General features: G+C 34.8%; 1 protein-coding gene across 1 annotated transcript in view; it reads right to left on the bottom strand.

The window, feature by feature from the left end:
* Positions 1-19,705, bottom strand: part of LOC149475978 (uncharacterized) — a 30,955-nt gene that overhangs the window by 754 nt on the left and 10,496 nt on the right. Inside the window, exons 4-13 of the mRNA XM_089713103.1 lie at positions 15,887-15,999; positions 14,073-15,596; positions 11,934-13,682; positions 11,005-11,577; positions 5,896-6,108; positions 4,523-4,665; positions 4,170-4,311; positions 3,354-3,545; positions 2,556-2,758; positions 329-484 (exon numbers count right to left, since the gene is read on the bottom strand). Of these exons, the coding sequence (XP_089569229.1) occupies positions 329-484; positions 2,556-2,758; positions 3,354-3,545; positions 4,170-4,311; positions 4,523-4,665; positions 5,896-6,108; positions 11,005-11,577; positions 11,934-13,682; positions 14,073-15,596; positions 15,887-15,999 (5,008 nt within the window). The remainder of the gene's footprint in view (positions 1-328; positions 485-2,555; positions 2,759-3,353; positions 3,546-4,169; positions 4,312-4,522; positions 4,666-5,895; positions 6,109-11,004; positions 11,578-11,933; positions 13,683-14,072; positions 15,597-15,886; positions 16,000-19,705) is intronic.

A 19,705-nucleotide genomic window follows, 5' to 3' on the forward strand; every position in this document is an offset into this window, starting at 1 on the left:
AATTTATCTAATTATTGTGAGATTGACAACACATCAATTACACATTTTTGGAAGAAAATTATGTCTACTTTATAACAAACTAGCTTTCCGCCCGCGGCTTCGCCTGCTTTGATTAAAACCTAATAAATTATATACTAAAACCTTCATCCAGAATCATCTATTAAAAAAACCGCATCAAAATCCGTTGCGTAGTTTTATAGATATAAGCATACAAAGGGACATAGGGACAGAGAAAGCGACTTTGTTTTATACTATGTAGTGATGAACATTAAATTATAGTTTTATTTTGAGGAATCAAAGCTCTTATCGTGGAATTAGTACAACTCACCCTTTAAACAGAAAGTTACGTTTATTCCTGTTCATAGCGTTCAAAGCCTCAATATGGCTGGTCTCCAGACGGACATCCTGCGCAAGGAGGTTACTCCATAAATGAGCTCCAGTGGACGACTTCACTATCACACTGTGGCCCACGTGTAGTTGGTAGCTGGAAAATAATATTATTTAGGGGAGACCGGGTACAAAAGTAACACTTTGTACTTGTACCTTGATTTCTGACTGGGTGTTACTGTTATCATTAAATTAATATAACCATATATAAATTTAGTTTATATTCTTTACACTAGCAACTCAATTTATTATATTATGTAGTGTTTTATATTAATAAAGTAAGTTTAAAAAAAAAATCGTTAGTTGTTACTTTCGACCCCGTAAGCAGGTCGAAAGTAACACGTCGTGGGTCGAAAGTAACAAGACAAAGGGGTTGGTAATTAATACAATATTATGATAGTAAATCAACAAATTATTTGTTTAAAGACTTTGTATTAATAACACATATCAACTCTTGTATTTTAAATATAATACTTACAAATATAATACAAAACAATCGATAAAAAATATTCGAAGTTCAAGTAATGAGATTAATTAAGGGAATCATTCTTTTATAATTAAAAATTCTGCATCCTGCATCCATCCACTAGCATTCCCAGCTCCAGCACAACCAACGGGACCCTCGGCAATACGAAAAAAGCGGAATGTGTTCTCCTAGCTAGCATTAATGGCAACAGCAACAGTTACTAATTTTGCAGGCTCTGCTATGGTTATGGCACCTACTTGTTTAATCCCTTATTAATCTACAATTTTGCTAGGTTTTTGGACAGTGTTCACCCCTGTCTCGTCCATATTCAAAATATCTTTTGGCTCAAATTGGTACCTTTCCCAATACCTCAGCAAGGTTATCAAAAAAATTATTCACATTATGCTCGTTGATGGAGATAACTGAAAATAAACTGCAGAGCACTCGATTAAATAGTCGCGAAGATTACTTTACTTGTTATTAGTAAATCTCGATCGACGCAAGGTAGCTGCACTAGTATTACCGGCTTTTATTTTTTTTACAAATCTATACATATAATGTTACATGGCAAATATTATATTTTTGCAAGGCCTCTTATTGTTGCACCATCTTTCAATATGCTCTTCAGCCGTGTCGGTAATTCCTCGATCAGTAGCTTCTAATGCGTTGTCGCGGCATTCTTTTGAAGTAAAGATGTACATAAAAATATACATAATCATAATGAGACAAAAATAACATGTTACTTTTGAACCCATAGGGCTATGTTACTTTTGTACCCGTCTATATTTTTGCCAAGACGTGCAACATAACTTTAAAACGGAACGTGCTACATAAAAATGATTATGAGCAATGTACAATTACTCTAATCAAGAATGGATATGCAAACATTCAGATTTATATCATCCTTTTAAGACTACGTAAACGTTTAATAAAAAAATGTCGAAAATCTTACTTTTGATTCGTGAAAACACTTAGCGTCCTGTCACACAGCCTAACAGCGCGTGGCGCACGCGGCGAATGAATACAATTAAGGGGGACGCTCTCGGCTATCGCCTGACAGAGGCTAAGCGGTGTTCGCCCATTGGATAAATCTAGAGAGCATATGTTACTTTCGACCCACCGTTACTTTTGTACCCGGTCTCCCCTATGTGTTTTTTATTGAAGTAAAACTTCATTAGGCGCGTTGAGAGTAAAATTTCAAGGTCACGTCGTGGAAATACGTAAGTTTCACTTCTGGCATGTCTGCTCGGCAATTACTCTTTTTTGTTCATCGGTCTGTTTGTTCGAGATAATCTCTGAAACGGCTGTACCCATTTTGATCGGACTTTTATGGACGGATAGTCGATGTAAAAAGGGGTAAATTGGGATACTTTTTATACTGATATTCTTTTAGGAACATTAGGACTAAAACTTAGAAGGTAAAACTCATTGACGAGTGTGAAACCGCGGGACACAGCTATAGTCTTTCATAAATGATAAATGTACTGACGTAATCACCACTACATTATTATAAGTGTTATAATATAGGAAATCAACTTAAAAATCTCCTTTTCTTGCAATTAAGTTCAATTTGGTTTACATGCAAAAGTTCCATTCAGGCAGTATCAAAAATATATTGACCTCAAATTCTACTAACTTTATACCTACATTTGCGAGTAAGTTTGTATTATATTTGTATCATTCTTAATTTCTTAGTACAAACCTGATCAGCAACTGCGCTGGCGTCACATTCAAACCCGCCGCCATAACCAACACCATTGGATCATCAATGACAGGTGTCAAACCGCTCTTATACTCTATGGGCGTGCCTTTTGAACCGAGAACTCCATAACAATTGAGTTTGACGTCTCTCGTTTGACAGAAGTCATCTAGACGCTGTTGTGTGAGGTACGGATGACATTCCACCTGTGGGATAAACTGTATTTTATTTAGTGTATACATAGTTAATTATAGCGTACTAAAATGTAGGATAGAGGAAATGAGTTTGCAGTGAGCTGTTGTTTATACTACATACTTATTGTTATTCTTTAGCCTTAATTTAGCCCGGCCGTACACGGACTGCTCGAGCAGTTTACGACTGAGTGACGTACACGGACTGCTCGAGCGGTCGGTCGTTGAATGCTCGAGCTAGTGTCGCTACAAACTTACTCTATAACTACAAATGTATTTTCAAACGTTATTATTATAAATTTGCCTTACAATTTACACCATCGACGTCATAATTTGGTGCTGAGTCGTTCCTATTCCTGCCCTAAGCCTAATACCACATGTACGTAAAAATATTCGTACAATGTACCTACGAATGTTTGCGCTATGATATGGACATTCGCAAAATGCCGTCGTACATTGCTTTGTATATTCGTGCGAATGTGTGTAACTAGCATTACTTCGAACACTAAATACATCATTTAAAAACATGATAACTCTTGTATTACCTTCGTGAGAATTTGTAAAACTGGTTGGAACACTTATTTAAAAAAGAAACCAAATCTACAATTACCTGATTAACAACCGGTTTCAGTTTCCCCTTATCCACGATCCTGTCCACTTGCGCCGAGTTGAAGTTACTGACTCCCCCCCTGCGGGCCAACCCCTTTCGTATTACGTGCTCGACCCCGTACCACGCGTCTAGGTAGTCGGAATCTGAGTATTGAATCACGTTTGCGATCTTTGGTAGGGGGTCGTCGCCTTCCTGGTTACAATTTTAATGTAAATAAATACATATAATATAATCGTAGGAAAGTCGAAACTGAACATTGAATATTTTAAAAGTGGGGCGTGATCTGCGATCGATACCGATGCTGCAAAATATAGTTTTTTTTTAATTTTTGTCTGTTTATGTGTGTATGTCCGGAATAAACTCTAAAGTATTTACTTCAAATGTTGCATGAACAAAACATCACAATTCGTAACCGATTTCAAAAAATCCGCACCGCCTTCAAATGGTCAAAACTGGACACAACTTATATGAGACTAACTGAAAGGCAAACTTCCAAATATTCGCGTGATCGTGTTAAAAAACTTAATATTTGACTGACTGGCTTGGTTGGTAGTGGCCCTGCCTTCCAAGCCAAAGGTCGTGGGTTCGATTCCCACCCGGGGCAAATATTTGTGTGCTGAACATAGATGTTTGCTCTATGTCTGGGTGTTAATTATTTATATAAGTATTTATTTAAAAATTATATACTTATATGTATGTTTATCAGCCATCTGGTTTCCATAACACAAGAGCTTAGTATGGGATTAGATCGTGCCGTGTGTGATAATTGTCCTGAAATATTTATTTATATATTTATTATTTAGAATTAACATTTACCTTGAACGACATGGGGTTATGTATCATGTACAGGTCAAAGTAATCCAAACCCATAGTTTTTAGTGACATTTTACACGCTTTTTCAACCAAGTCCTTGCGGTGGAATGTACTCCATAGTTTTGATATGACGAATAAGTCCTCTCTAAAAGGGAAATAAACATGTTGATCAATGTTTTAATGTTCGTATTCTAATGATAAAACAATTGAACCAATTTTGATGAAATGTTGTCGTTGATAACTCAATAGAGTATAAGATTTTGCATAGATTAGATAATTTTTTCGATTCTATTTTATCAGTAAAATATTAACCAATTTTATGTGGGTACTTAAAAAAATAATAACGTAGAACAAACCTTTGGACAGTACCATCTTTTATCTTCTCATTGATAGCTTCACCAATCTCCTTCTCATTACCATAGATATATGCCGTGTCTATGGTTCTATACCCTAGGTCTATGGCAGCAGACACTATATGTTTGGTTAGGTTTTTACTGAGCTGAGAAATAATATTAATTAGTTGTAGATCTATAGTTACTTTAATATTATTATAAAATATTTTATAATATAAGTTGAAGAGTTTGTTTTATTAATTGCAATTCAATTTGACCGATATTAATCAGCTATTATGCCACCGCGACCGCCTCCTTGGTACAGTGGTTGACGCGTGAGCGTAGCACCGAGGGTTCGATTCCCGGTGGAGACGAAGAAAAAAAATATGTCTTGGTCTGGTAGGACACAGAAGGCTACCACCTACTTGTCCCTAAAACAAAATCAATCAGTAAAACAGATGTATAATGCATCTGCCCCTTACCCCAGTATGGGTACATGGGATTTCACTTTTAATCTATTATGTCGGTAAGACTCTACTCGACTAGATTTTGTTTGTATGTTATGTTTGAAAATATCTCGACAAAAGCTATTCAATTTGAGTCACTTTTTTACTGAGATAATATATACAGGGTGTCCCACTGTTGGTATACTAAGCTCAAAGGAGGTTATAGTTTTGCATACGCTGAGTACGTAAAAAATACTTATAAAATTCCAGACGCATTTTTTTTTCAAATTCTTGTGAACTCTATGTGTACACCCATAACAAGCAACCCGCCCAACTTTGCCACCAGCACGTGAGCTATCGTTTAAGATTATGTTTTCATAGACAAAATGCTCACATTAGAGAAGCGGTATATGCCGGCTGCGCGAAGCTAGAGAAGAAAACATGAATTTTCAGGAAAAATTTAGCAAACAATTTTTGACGTTGTTTAAGTATTTTTTACGTGATCAGTGTATGCAAAACTACAAGTCCCTTTGCGCTTAGTATACCAATAGTGGGACACCCTGTATATTAGGTTTTGTCGAGTAATACCATAGAGATCTAGAGAGATGCCAATCGCTTGCGCTGAGTACGAAACCGTGTCTCATAAAAAATTTACGCACACAACTGCAGTAAACAAAATCAAAACAATACTTCGCGTTGTGTGCGTGTCATCACACAAAAATATGAGAGCGACTATTCGTTCGCACACTAGATTGTAAGTGACGTACGTATACAGCACCGCTACAGTTTGTTCTCTTTTTGTACATATTGCTGCGACATCGGCCCCGCCCCCTAACCATATCTCCCTTTAGTTTCTGTGATCTGTGGTCCCCTGACTTCAACCCCATTGATTTTTTTTACTGTGGTTATACTACAAAGACGAGATCTACACAATTTGGACGGATTACTTACCAATGCAGTACCCAAGCCAATAGCAGGCATCTTGCTACCATTATTTAACTCTACGAACTTCAAATCCGTGTATCTCCCATACTTTCTTTTAGCTCCTCTTAACTCTTCTATCTTCAATCTTAACTCTTCTTCATTCATCTTTTCCTCAGATACCGTTTTAGATTGATCTTTCGGCTTGTTTCTACTTTCCACTCTAACTGGTGTTGATTTCTTCTGAAATAATCGAATGTATTAATACAAAATTTTATGCAATTTTAATTCAAGGTTTTTAATATAGAAGTGTAGAATGAATATACCTGCAGGAATCTAATAAAATAAAATGTTGACAACATTAATTATTTATCGATATGTATATAATAAAAGGAATCGATAAATATGTTGCTGTAAAACTCGAGAAAGGTTTTCGTTAAGGCACAAGGAAGGTTCTTATGCAGAGAAAATATGAAAAATGGACGTCTGTCGGGGAAGCTAGTAAAATAATAACTAACGTTTAGTAACTGCGCAGTTTATGGCGTAAAATGAGTGATTTGAAATGTATAGAAAAATGTACTATCATAATGGGCTCTTTTTAACAATGGGCATCGTTGGCCCAACAAATGATCGTCGATGTTTGCCGCCATTACAGATATCTATACTAATATTATAAAGCTGAAAAGTTTGTTTGTTTGGACGCGCTAATCTCGGGAACTACTGGTCCGATTTGAAAAATTTTTTCGGTGTTAGATAGCCCATTTATCGAGGAAGGCTATAGGCTATATATCATCACGCTAAGACCAACAGGAGCGGAGCAATGCGGGTTAAACCGCGGGGCACAGCTAGTTATGAATAAACATCTACAACGACAGCCGATCATAGACATAGGCTCTACACTATCGTGATTGCCTCTACTCGCCTAACGTTAGCCGTTGTTAAGAGTGCCCATAAAATATATTTACTAGTTTAGTACAAAGTTTAAATCAATAATGATACGCCCCAACAAATAATAATACTAATTGTTTGTTGTATGATATCTTTATTTGGTGCCTTTTCTTATATAGGGTACGAAATAAATTGGGTTAATGTAAACTAATAAAAAAAATGTATGCCTGTACTAGAGTACACACGTAAGAAGTGAAACTTCTTTATGACCTTAAAAATTGTTATTTTATATCGACAATATCACTCATATACGAACTATTTAGTAGCGACATGTAGCAAGATGTGTGTTAGGTTTTGATATGTTCGGTTTTTAAAATATAGTTTTAGTTCTTGTCTGTCGATCAAGCGTTTTATTTTATTAGAGGTTATGGGCCCAGATTTTTTAGTTGAAAATGACGACGAATTATCTTGTTAGTGTGCCTAAATTGAAAGGACGTGAAAACTACAGCGAATGGGCTTTTGCGGCTGAGAATTTTCTGGTGCTGGAGGGATTGTCTGATTGCATCAAGTCGGAGACTGTACCAGCAGAAATAGGAGCAGCAGGTGACGCGAAAACCAGAGCTAAGCTGATCATGACAATAGATTCGTCGCTTTATGTGCATATAAAAAGTGTACAAACGACACATGAGCTGTGGAAGAAATTGAAGAACCTATTTGATGACTCAGGATTCACGAGAAGAATCAGTTTGCTGAGGAGTTTGATTTCAATACGACTCGAAAATAGTGCTTCAATGACTTCGTACGTGACACAAATCATTGAAACAAGCCAAAAATTAAGCGGTACGGGCTTTAATATCAATGATGAGTGGGTCGCATCGCTTTTGTTAGCGGGATTAACAGAAAAATATTCCCCTATGATAATGGCGATTGAGCATTGCGGCATACCATTGACATCAGACGCCATTAAAACAAAATTATTGGACATGGAAGAAAGTGGAAATGGCAAAGACAGTATTTGAACAAGATGCAAGATGCTGTACAGGGATTGACACTTGATAGTAAGACTGATATATCAAAGTCATCATGTGTTGCATGCTGTGAGGGGAAGCAGAGCCGCTTACCTTTTCCCAAAGAAGGTAACAGAAGTACTGAGTTGCTACATATTGTGCATACTGATCTCTGCGGACCAATGGAAAACCTATCTCTAGGTGGTTCTAGATACTTTATGCTGTTCATAGACGATTTTAGTCGTATGACATACATTTATTTTTTGAAAAGTAAAGATGAGGCATTAACATGTTTTCAACAGTATAAAGCAGAGGTTGAGAATCAACTTAATTGCAGCATAAAGATCTTGAGAAGTGACAACGGGACAGAATTCTGCAACAGTAAGTTTGACAATTTTTTGAAGTCGCATGGGATCGTACATCACAAAACGAACTCATACACTCCCGAGCAGAATGGCCTCTCGGAACGATATAATCGGACTGTCGTTGAGAAAGCCAAGTGTCTACTGTTTGATGCAGGTCTCGAGAAAAGGTTTTGGGCAGAGGCGGCACACACAGCAGTGTACTTACAGAACAGGACTGTGACCGCATCATTAAATTATAAAACTCCTTTCGAGATATGGACAGGCAGAAAGCCTGATGTAAGTCATCTTCGTGTTTTCGGTAGTACAGTCATGGTACATGTGCCGAAACAAAAGAGATTAAAGTGGGACAGAAAGTCTGATAAATGTATCCTTGTCGGCTATTCCAATGAGGTCAAAGGGTACAGAATTTACAACCCGAAGACTAATGCCATTACTACCAGTCGAGATGTTATAGTGTTGGAGAAGATGGAGACAGAGAGTGATCTGAAGGTACAGGAAAATTGTTCAGATGAAGTGAATATGGTTCCAGTGGAGGAAAAAGACTTGACACCTCAGGAAGATTCACTTGAACAATCAGAGAGCTCGAACACAGATGACAGCAGTAAACTATATGTACCTTGTGAAGAAGACACATTAGATAGCTCTGAGACTGGTACAACAGACAGTGAAGACTCCATTATATTGAACAATGTCAACATAATATCTGGTCCCCGGCGTAGGCAGCAGCCAGACAGATATGGATTTGCAAGTGCTTGTATAAAAGATGACAACATGTTCATGGATGAGATATCCTTGCAGGAAGCTTTGGAAGGTCCAGAGAAAGAACATTGGTTAGCGGCAGTACAGGATGAGCTACAGTCATTCGAGAATCATAGTGCATGGGAACTCGTAGATGTACCAAAAGATGGTACTATAGTGCAGTGCAAGTGGGTGTTACGAAAAAAGTACGATAGTGAAAACAATGTGCGTTATCGTGCTCGTTTGGTCGCAAAGGGCTTCACCCAAAAATATGGTGTAGATTACACAGAAACATTTTCGCCTGTAGTGAGACATACAACCCTTCGACTATTATTTGCATATTTAATGATAACCAAGGTGCGCAGAAGCTGTGTGCAAATCCAGCATTTCATAAACGTACAAAGCATATCGATATTAAATATCATTTTTGTTGTGATCTAGTAAGAGATAAAATTGTTAAGGTGCTGTATTTGCCAACAGCTGATATGCCAGCTGATATTCTTACTAAAAGTTTATGTTCAGCAAAACATTATAAATTTATGTTGCTTCTTGGCATAGTTTGTATAGAATAATTTTGTATATGATTGTTTAGTGAATATTGTGATAAGTAGGGGTGTTATTTTATATCGACAATATCACTCATATACGAACTATTTAGTAGCGACATGTAGCAAGATGTGTGTTAGGTTTTGATATGTTCGGTTTTTAAAATATAGTTTTAGTTCTTGTCTGTCGATCAAGCGTTTTATTTTATTAGAAAAATGTTACGAGTATGGCGTAACGCAAAAATGTCACGCGTACGGCGTAACGCAAAAATGTCACGCGTACGGCGTAACGCAAAAATGTTACACTAAATTTTTGTCCAACCCCGATAAAGAAGTTTCACTTCAAAAATTGGAGTCTCTGTTTGAAATATTAAAATAACCGCTTTTTACTCACATGGATGTATATTGTATAATGTATATACGGTATATATACCAAAACCAAAATAGTATTTTTTACAATTTTTTCTGTCTGTTTGCTCCAGCTAATCTCTGGAATGGCTGGACCGATTTCGACGGGACTTTCACATACAGCCGTTGTAATAAGGAGTAAATTAGGCTACTTTTTATTATTATATTTTAAAATGAAAAACACATTTACGTGGGTGAAACCGCGGGATGCAGCTAGTGTGGAATAAATATGATTAAAAAAGAGCGAGAGTACGACACGTGTCAGATGTGAAACTTCTTTGGCAAGATTCAAAGATACCAAAATTGTCGCCATACTCCATGACGTGACGGTATTGCCATGACGCGACCTTGAAGTTTCACTTTAAAAAATTTATTTTAATCATTTTGAACTTTAGCTTGGTAGAGGTTCAAAATATACATTACTTATTAGTTATTACAATATTCAATACTTGACTAACTGACTAAAGATATTATCTTTTCTTCAGGGTTTGCGCGAAGTTTAAATAGTCGCTAATTTAAATTCTGTTTGATCAACTGAATTTCTTTATTTATTTAATACATTCTCATATAATAACCTAAGCAACAAAAATATATTATAGATAATTTAATAAAAATAACGACCATCGCATACAACTAAAACGACATTTCCTAAGTACCTGTAACATAAAGGAGTAAAACTATTATCTATCTACTAATATTATAAAGCTGTTTGTTTGTTTGAACGCGCTAATCTCAGGAATGTCCGATTTGAAAAATTCCTTCGGTATAGCCCATTTATCGAGGAAAGCTTAGTATATTATGATTTATTTAAGACCAACAGGAGCGGAGTAATGCGGGTGGAACCGCGGAGCACAGCTAGTTTTTAATATTTGTGACGTAGATGTTAGAAATTAAAAATGTACAAATGTTTTAAAAGAGCCTCTACAGTTTCTTGCCGGCTCTTCACCAATCTCTTCACTGAAGAAACTGCTATCCGAACCGGTAAAACTGTGTTATGACGATTCAAAGGTGCTTCTAGAAGTCTAATTAAATAAATAAATGAGGAGTTTTTGAAGTGAAACTTCTTTAGGGGCGTTGAGAGTAAATTTTCAAGGTCGCGTCATGGAGTAAGGCGACGACTTTGGTATCTTTGATTGCCAAAGAAGTTTCACTTCTGACACGTGTGCTCAGCACACACGCTTTCCTTACCTCAAATAGAGCGATTTTCTCCAACACAGTTCCTCGTTTCGGTGTCTCTTTAATATCTATAATACCTTTCTTTTCCAAATCCATACGTTCCATTGATATCATTCTGACTACGTTTTGCACTTTGCCTTTAACAGCATCACCTAAATCAATTTCTGCATATGAAACCTCTTTTTTATTATCTCTTTCTTTGAAGGATACTTTGATAGTTTTTGAATTATCTTCATAGTGTAATTCATCATTATTTAAGCTTTTTAACGATGAATATTTTCTGCCATCACTTATTACTATATTTTCACTATTATTAGTGTCTTTTTCAAAATCTAAATTATTTTGACTACTAGTCAATTTATTCACTATATCTTCAGATTTATGATTGTTAATCAAATTTCTACTTAAATTATGCGAATGTTGTTTATTGTAAACTTCTGTTCGACTTATATTAACATTGTTTTCCATTTTGGATGTAGTTTTGAGTACTTCTTCAACTATTTTAGGTTTATGCCTTAGACTTGGTCCATGGCTTTGTGAGCGTGGTATTCTTCGGTAGAGAGGCTTTTCTTCCACTTCTTTACGCTGTAAAAATATAGATCATATTATTTTTAAGTTCTTTTTTATGAGTGTGACAAATTGTACGACTATTTAACATAGATCAATCTAAATTTTATGTATAACTGTTTCAGAATATCGATGCTTTTTAAAATTACATACATATCTTAATTAAGCTCAAATTGATATATTTATCATAGCATCAAAGAGCTGGGGCCGTATTATGGCCGTATACCTCATATTTCCAGACAGTTTACGCCGTGAATTGAACTGACTGGCAAATTCATATTACGATTGCAATGGCTGGTTATTGCGATCAATCCAGTTCGCGATAAATAGGCAATAAAAATATATACGAAAAACAAATATTTTTTCGAACTTACTTCAAAAATGGCGATCTTAGATAATACTGTTCTTTTGGGAACTTCATCTACTATCTCCTGTTGAATGTTAGTCTTTTTACTGTTTATAGAATCGAGTCGACTCATAACTCTGTTCACTTTGCCTCTAAGAATTATTATATCTTCCTCTTGAAGGTCTGATTTTAACAGTTCATTTATCATGCTCTTATCTAAAACTACCTTTTCATTTCTTTCTTTATTACCAACTATACTATCTATTATATTAGATGCATTGTTAATTCTTGTATGAGAAGCTTCCTTGAAATAATGTTCAGTTACATCTTTATTTGATAGATTATCATTAGAAATTATAATTTCTTTTTCTTTACCATCAATGCAATTAGGTGAAATGTCAATTACTGGAGTAGCTGGTCTTATTAAAGTATTATCAATAGTTATATTTATCGGACTTTTATCGCTATCAAAACCTTTACTTTCTCTTTTAATAACTTTTAAATCATCGTAAGAGTCATTCGTTTTCTCCAATACCTCCTTAACTTTAGTAGTTATTGTTTCCGATTCTGTAACTTTCTTTTCTAAAATATTTTGGGTTGTCAATGTTGTCTTTGTTTCTTCATAGGCTTTGGAAACGAATTCTTTCTCCATAACAGAATCATTAAATGAACTAGATTCAGTAGGTATGTTTACATTTTGCGTGATATTTACTTGTCGTGTTATATTGTTGTCTGTCAAATTTGTATTGTCTTTGTCATGACTTTGATTTATAGGTTTTTGAGGTTTTTCATCAATTTCTGTTACAACTTGTGTTTTTGTTTCGGATATAGATTCAATTATTTTATTTTCACAAATTATATTTTCGTCTCTAGAAATGGTTTTTTCTATTACCCGTTTTTCTTCTTTGCTATTAAAAGTTGTAGCACCAGCATTGAATTTTGAGTCCAAAGATTCTTCTACTGAGGTTAAAGTACTATTGGATTTTTCAGGTAATGTATTTGGAAGATTTTGTGAAACTTGTTTCGCTGTAGTTTCAGGTATTTTGTTTATATTATTAATACACGCTTCTGGACTCTTTTCATCCTTTTCACCTTCAACGACTTCCTTTGATATTTTCTCATCAACAATATCGAGGTAATGTTCTTCTGTATTATTATTAGTTTTATCATTAAGTTTGTGTTGAGTAACCACTCGTTTTACCATACTAACAGAGACATCGAGGTAGTTGGCAGATTTATTACTAGAATCTGCACTTGTTTTGGCTTCTCTTTCTTGTGCATTATCCGATTCCATATTTCTGATTTGAGAGTCTTCGGTTTTTAAATGGCCAGGATCTTCCGACGCAAGGACGTTTTTCTGAAGGGAATCAATTTGTGAAATACTTATTTCCTCGTTTACTGTATTATTTATGAAATTATCTTTGTCTATACTACTACATTCATTTGTATTTTCATGGATGTCATTTGAGTATACTCCTGTTGCATCTTTATCGTTTGTTTCATTTAAATCAGCATTAGATTCTTCGTTAATTATAGTTTTACTGTATTCGACATGTGTTGAGGATTCTTTTTCTTCGGATGTATCTGTTTGTTTAATTGTTATTTTAATTTCTTCTTTTATTTCTGGATCTTTGTTAGATTCAGATTTCTCTTCTTTGTTTTCCACATTGCCAGTTTCTATGCTAATGCTATCTTGCTTACTAATTTCTTTATCAATCATATTTTTGCCGTCTTCAGTGGTCTTGATTGATATAATATTGTTGTCAGTAGCAATTTCCTGAATATCTGGTTTACATGTATTAGTTTCTTCTTTTACTTCCGGAACTATAGTCGATTCCAATTTTTCTTCTTGCTTATCTTCATTGCCAGCTACTATATCAATGCTATCTTGCTTACTAATTTCTTTATCAATCATATTTTTACTGTCTTCGGTGGTCTCGGTTGGTATAATATTATTATCAGTAGCAATTACCTGAATATCTGATTTACATGTATTAGTTTCTTCTTTTACTTCCGGAACTGCATTCGATTCCAACTTTACTTTTTGGATATCTTCATTGCCAGCTACTATGCTAATGCTATCATGCTTATTTATTTCTTTATCATTCTTATTTTGATTTTCATCTCTAGTCTCAATTGTTATATTACTGTTATCTGTCGCAATTACCTGAATATCTGATTTATATGTATTAGTTTCTTTTTTTACTTCCGGAACTGTATTCGATTCCGATTTTACTTTTTGGATATCTTCATTGACAGTAACTATGCTAATGCTATCTTGCTTACTCATCTCTTTATCATTCGTATTTTCATTTTCTTCTTTAGTCTCAATTGATATAACATTGTTATCTGCAGCAATTTCCTCAATATTTGATTTACTATCTGCAGCACTTTCTTTAACTTCAATATTTGTTTCAGATATTTCTTTAATATTATTTGTGCCTGAGTCGTCCCTTTTATCCTTAGGATCTTGACAGTCATTAATAATTTCGCAAATTTCTACAGACACATTTGCATTTTCGTCCGATAAATTATCTTTTGCATTTTCTTGAACTAATTCAACTTTATTGGATACTTTTTGATTGTCAATAGAGTTTTGCATATTTGAGTTCACTGAACTTTGATTGCTTTCCTCATTTGTGACATGTTGTGTTGTTTTGGAATCATTAATTGTTTTGTCTGATTCATTTGAAATCATTGGGACTTCTGATGCAATGTTTTCTCTCTCTACCGTTATTATAGCTTTTATAGTGTCTCCGTTATTGTTGTTTGTTATTTCTGTAGTTGTTATTTCCTTTGTTTGTGAGATATTAGAAGATATATTTGTAGATGTTATACTGGACGTGTGCTGTTCACTGACTGTACGTTGAATAGTTTTGTGTAGTGTTTTTGTGTTTGTTTCCTCGTTATTAAAGTTTGTACTTCTAGAGTTATCGATTGAGGAACTTTTCTTAAATATTTTTGTGTTTTCGTTATTATTTGTTAAATTAACAGATTCATTAGGGACTTTGGAATTTTCTTTGTTAGTTAAATGTGTTTCTGATACTTCCTCATTTTCAATATTAACATTTTCATTATTATCGGATGACTGTTGAATAGTTTTTGCGATTTGTGTCGTTTCCTTGACTGCCTTAGATGAAATTATCTTTTCCTGGTTGTCTTGACTATTATTGACTGCAATCTTTGATGATTGTTGTTGAGTTGTTTTCGTTTCAGATTGTAGTTTAGTTGTTTGTTGTGTAAAAGTTTTTTGTATTGTTTGCGATTGTATTTTCGATTCTTTAACGTGCATAGTCGTCGAAGTATTGTGCGTTGAACTATCAACTGATCCTCTCTTTTTAAGAGATGCGTTTCTTCTGCGCTCTGAATATTTTGACATATCAATTTCATGCTCGCTTTTACGTTTTAGCATGGGAATCCTGGTTTTCACTCTGTCAATGCTAATTGGTTCGATTTTATTTTCATCGTAAGCGTGAATTAATTCTTCGAACTTGGAGTCTAGTTTTTCTGGATCCTTTATCAGTGGACTTTCATCTGCGCTTTGATTGACAACGATTTCTTCGAATAGTTTGTCAAATTCTTCATCTGTTCTTGGGGAAACAGTTCTTGCTTCTTCTTTACTTGTGGTTGCTGATACAACTGTATGTTTTAGTCGGGGTATGGAAGACTTGCGCTGTTGAGCAGACATCTTCTGGAAAAGCATTATAAATTAACAATATAAGGAAGTCATTAACTTCTATCATTAAATCGTGAAATTTAAAAAGAAAATCATGTATTAATTAATTAAAATAATAGATATTTATACATATAAATATTATTGTACTATGTATATGTATGTTTTGTGTTTCTTAGTTTGTCCGGCTAATTTGTTTGGATCTAATTAATAAAATAATCGATTATGAGACTCCTTTCTGGTAAAAAAAAACAAGTATGGTTGTCCTCGAAAAAAGGTTGGTAGCAAAAATGATTTGCAATACCTACTTGTCTTTCAGCTTCCTCATATTTTTTTCTTTCTTCCGTTATTTTTTTAATAGCCCGTCTTAATTTAGACATTGGAATTTTAGTTCGTGGTTTCTTTTCATCTTGTTGTTTCTCTGTAATCGTGTACATGGAAAATGTTTAAAAAATAATTAATATAATATTCCAGGACACTTTTCATATTAACACGTTCGCTGCGGCACAGATATATCTGTACTTTCCATTACTGCGTTACGGGTCGTTTTAAACCTTGTCCTATACCAGAGATTGTGGCGGCACGAGGCATATTAAACCCCACCGCCCGTAGGAGACCAAAATCCTTTTTTTGGCGCCAAATAAGACAAAGTGTGCGGCTTTTGTCGTGATTATTATTAACAATGAGTTCATTAACCTAAATCTACCGCCGCCCGTGGTTAGATTAGTTAGTTTAGATTCTATGGGTAAAATAAAATGTGGGGTCTGATGTACCCCATACCGCACTGAACAATAGCAGTTTTTCATATAATTTAGTGATGGGAAAAGAAATATCGATTTTATTTAATTGTATGTATTTATTTATCAAACTTATGGATGTTTTTTATTAAAACAGGCCAAACCAGAATATTGTTTGCAACCAGTGCATTCTGTGAGAATTTCCTTTACTTTTTTGTCGGCCTCACGACTTTTTAAGAAGATGCGGAGTTTTTCGTAACATCCTACACATCTCCTCTTCTTTGATCCCTTTAAGAGATGATGTGCCTTGTTTGTTGGCTTGTTGACTTGGGCAAGAGTTAAATTTTGATGAGCCATACACCGATTGCCGGGTGTTTTGGATTTGCCGCTAGTTGATTCAATGAACAAACACACTAATAGTAATCATGATTATCAACCTATTTGAAGAAAGTTACTCAACATGTCACATTCACGTTTCTATTAACGATATTTATTATAACGAGTAGTTTGAAAATTAGGTACCTGTATCCACATTCAAGTCCTTCTTTGTAAAAGCTTCAATAAGTTGTTCCACAAATAGTCTCGAATGCGTTGCACAACACTAACCGCGTGAAGCTAGCTTAGGGTGCGGTACGAGGTTCGCGGGGTACGAGGTGTTCGCAACCTCGTTCCGCACTGTGTTAGAATTTTTATTAGTTCAGTGCGGCACGAGGTCTAAGAAACCCGGTATTAAGGTCGGTATACCATTGAACTAGGAATCAATAGCACATCTCAGATATATAGATATCACTTTCCTACACTGAACCAGATGGCAGTTATGCCTCCCGCACGACAGAGAAGTTTAAGTTTTTTCCTACCGCTATAACGACGAGACACGGACAGGGTGTTTCAAGCCCTGTTTCGCAGCGAACGTGTTAATAATGTTTTAAATATTTTTAAAAATCTTTCCAAGTACAGAATATTGTACATTATTAAATCAAAATAAGTGGAACTACACAGCTACAGTAATTTTAAAGTACTTTACATAAATAAAATAATTAGATTAAATTTAATGAGCTTTAATTATCTTGTATTTAAAACTAGCGGTCCACCCCGGCTTCGCCCATGGTACATGTTTACGTTTTCTCTCCATAAGAACCATCCTCGTACTTCAAGGAATATAATAAAAAAAGAATTATCGAAATCGGTTCAGCCGTTCTCGAGTTATGCGCTTACCAACACATTTTGCGATTCGATTATTTGAGCAAACTAAGTATAGGATAAGTAGAGCGAGTGTTTTGTTTTTTATTAAACATTAGCTTTCCGCCAAGGGCGGATCCAGCCTTAGTGCCAGGGGGGGGGTCACATAGACGTGGGCAATTTTCAAAAGCTATATTTTGGTAATTTAATTGATACATAGATTTTAAAAAAATTGATCAAGTGCGAGCTTAGATCATTAAGTAATGGATGGAGCACGCTGGCAAATGTTCTAACTAAACTTTCTGCCGATTTTGGTGCGGGGAGGGTAACTTACACTTTGAAAAACAATCACACATTCACAAAAATAATTTGTGTTTTTACAAACTCAAACTAATACAAAATTGGCAGACTAGCATGTTTTTGCACACATACATCGATTACACAGAAAAATCTCTGTACATATACGTAATAATACAATCGCTCTAAAGGGATGTAACCATATCGATATTACAAAAATAATAATTTTGTTGAAATTAAAAATAACATTAATATTATATTCATAAAAAATACTACATAGGTCATTTTTAACGTTTTCATCATTATTATATGCATACGAAAAAACAATAAAACGCCATTTTATTTGTATTTGAATATGTATTTATTCAACACATCACATATTAAGTATATTCAATAAAATAAATATCGGTACAGAAATTTTTATTGAAGTGAATACTTCTTTAGCGGCGTTGGGTATAAAATCTTAAACTCGCGTCAGGTGACGACAGACTTTTTTTTAGCCCTTATATTCCATGCGTAAGACGGATACCATTCCAAAATATCAAACATGCTGAACGTTAATAATCAAGTTTTCACTTCTGCCGGCACTCCCGGAGTGCAACCTGTCTTTTTTTTGAAGTGAAAACTTCTTTAGCGGCGTTGGGTATAAAATCTTAAACTCGCGTCAGGACACGTGACCTGATCGAAAAAGCGTAAGACGGATGGATATCAAACATGCTCAACGTTAATAATCAAGTTTTCACTTCTCCCGGCACTCCCGGAGTGCAACCCGTCTTTTTTTATTTCTGTACCAAGGTGTCGCTACAGATATAATAAAAATTGTAATTCGATTTTTTGTAAATCTGAAATATACGCAATATTAATACATACATATAAACAAATTACATAATAGAAAGGTTACAAGATTAACATTACAAAAAAACGGCTAAGTGCGAGTCGGACTCGCGCACGAAGGGTTCCGTACGATTAAAATGTTCTGCCAGTTAAAAGTAGCCGAGCGTAAATTTTAATAAATATATACAAGATTTACAAAATAAACATTATACTCCTTTTTATGCAGTTGTGTAAAATTGTAATATAATAAAGATTAATTCTCATCTCATTTCAAATTATACTTAGAAAAATATTTTTTTATCGACGTTCAAGTTAAAAGCAGTCCGTCACTAAGAAAGTCGTAAAAATTTACGACCTTTTCAGCGACGATTTTTTAAATTCAACTCTATCACTAAGTTCATAAAGATTAAATTTGAATTTCTCTTCAAGATAGTCTCGCTACATCAGTTTATAGTCTCGTGGGGAGTGCGGTTCAATATCGCGTTCTAAATTCAACTTTATCGCTTAGTTCATAAAGATTAAATTTGTATATTTTTTCTTCAAGATAGTCTCGCTACATCACTTTATAGTCTCGTGGGGAATGCGGTTCAATATCGCGTTTTAAATTCAACTTTATCTCTTAGTTCATAAAGATTAAATTTGTATATTTTCTTTCCATGATAGTCTCGTGAAGCCGCATCAATGATCGAGTAAACACATGACTCGATTATTTGTCTTGATCATATCGCTAAACGATACATCGACGATTATTAGAAATTGCATTTAATTAGAAATGTACGTTAAAAAAATAAAAAAATATACACAAATGAAAGGTTATTCCATCTTTTTTAATATTCGACATGTTTGAATTGCTTCTGCAATACATGACAGTGCAAAACGGCATTTTTAGCGGAGCACTCGCAGACGTCCTTTCGATGTTTTACGAATACGCAGAGTGTTCGTAATCGATTACGCAAGTAGTTTTTATGAAAGCATAAGATTTTTCGATTCGAATAATCTTATACCTCGGCAAAAGGGGAAACGCCTGCGTGTGTTATCCATTACTTAATGATCTAAGAGTGCGAGTCGGATTCGCGAACC

This window comes from Colias philodice, chromosome 29 (genome assembly GCF_061535455.1).
Source record: "Colias philodice isolate Cphi_HAF_F1 chromosome 29, ilColPhil1 Martin Lab GWU primary, whole genome shotgun sequence".
Lineage (NCBI taxonomy): Eukaryota > Metazoa > Arthropoda > Insecta > Lepidoptera > Pieridae > Colias > Colias philodice.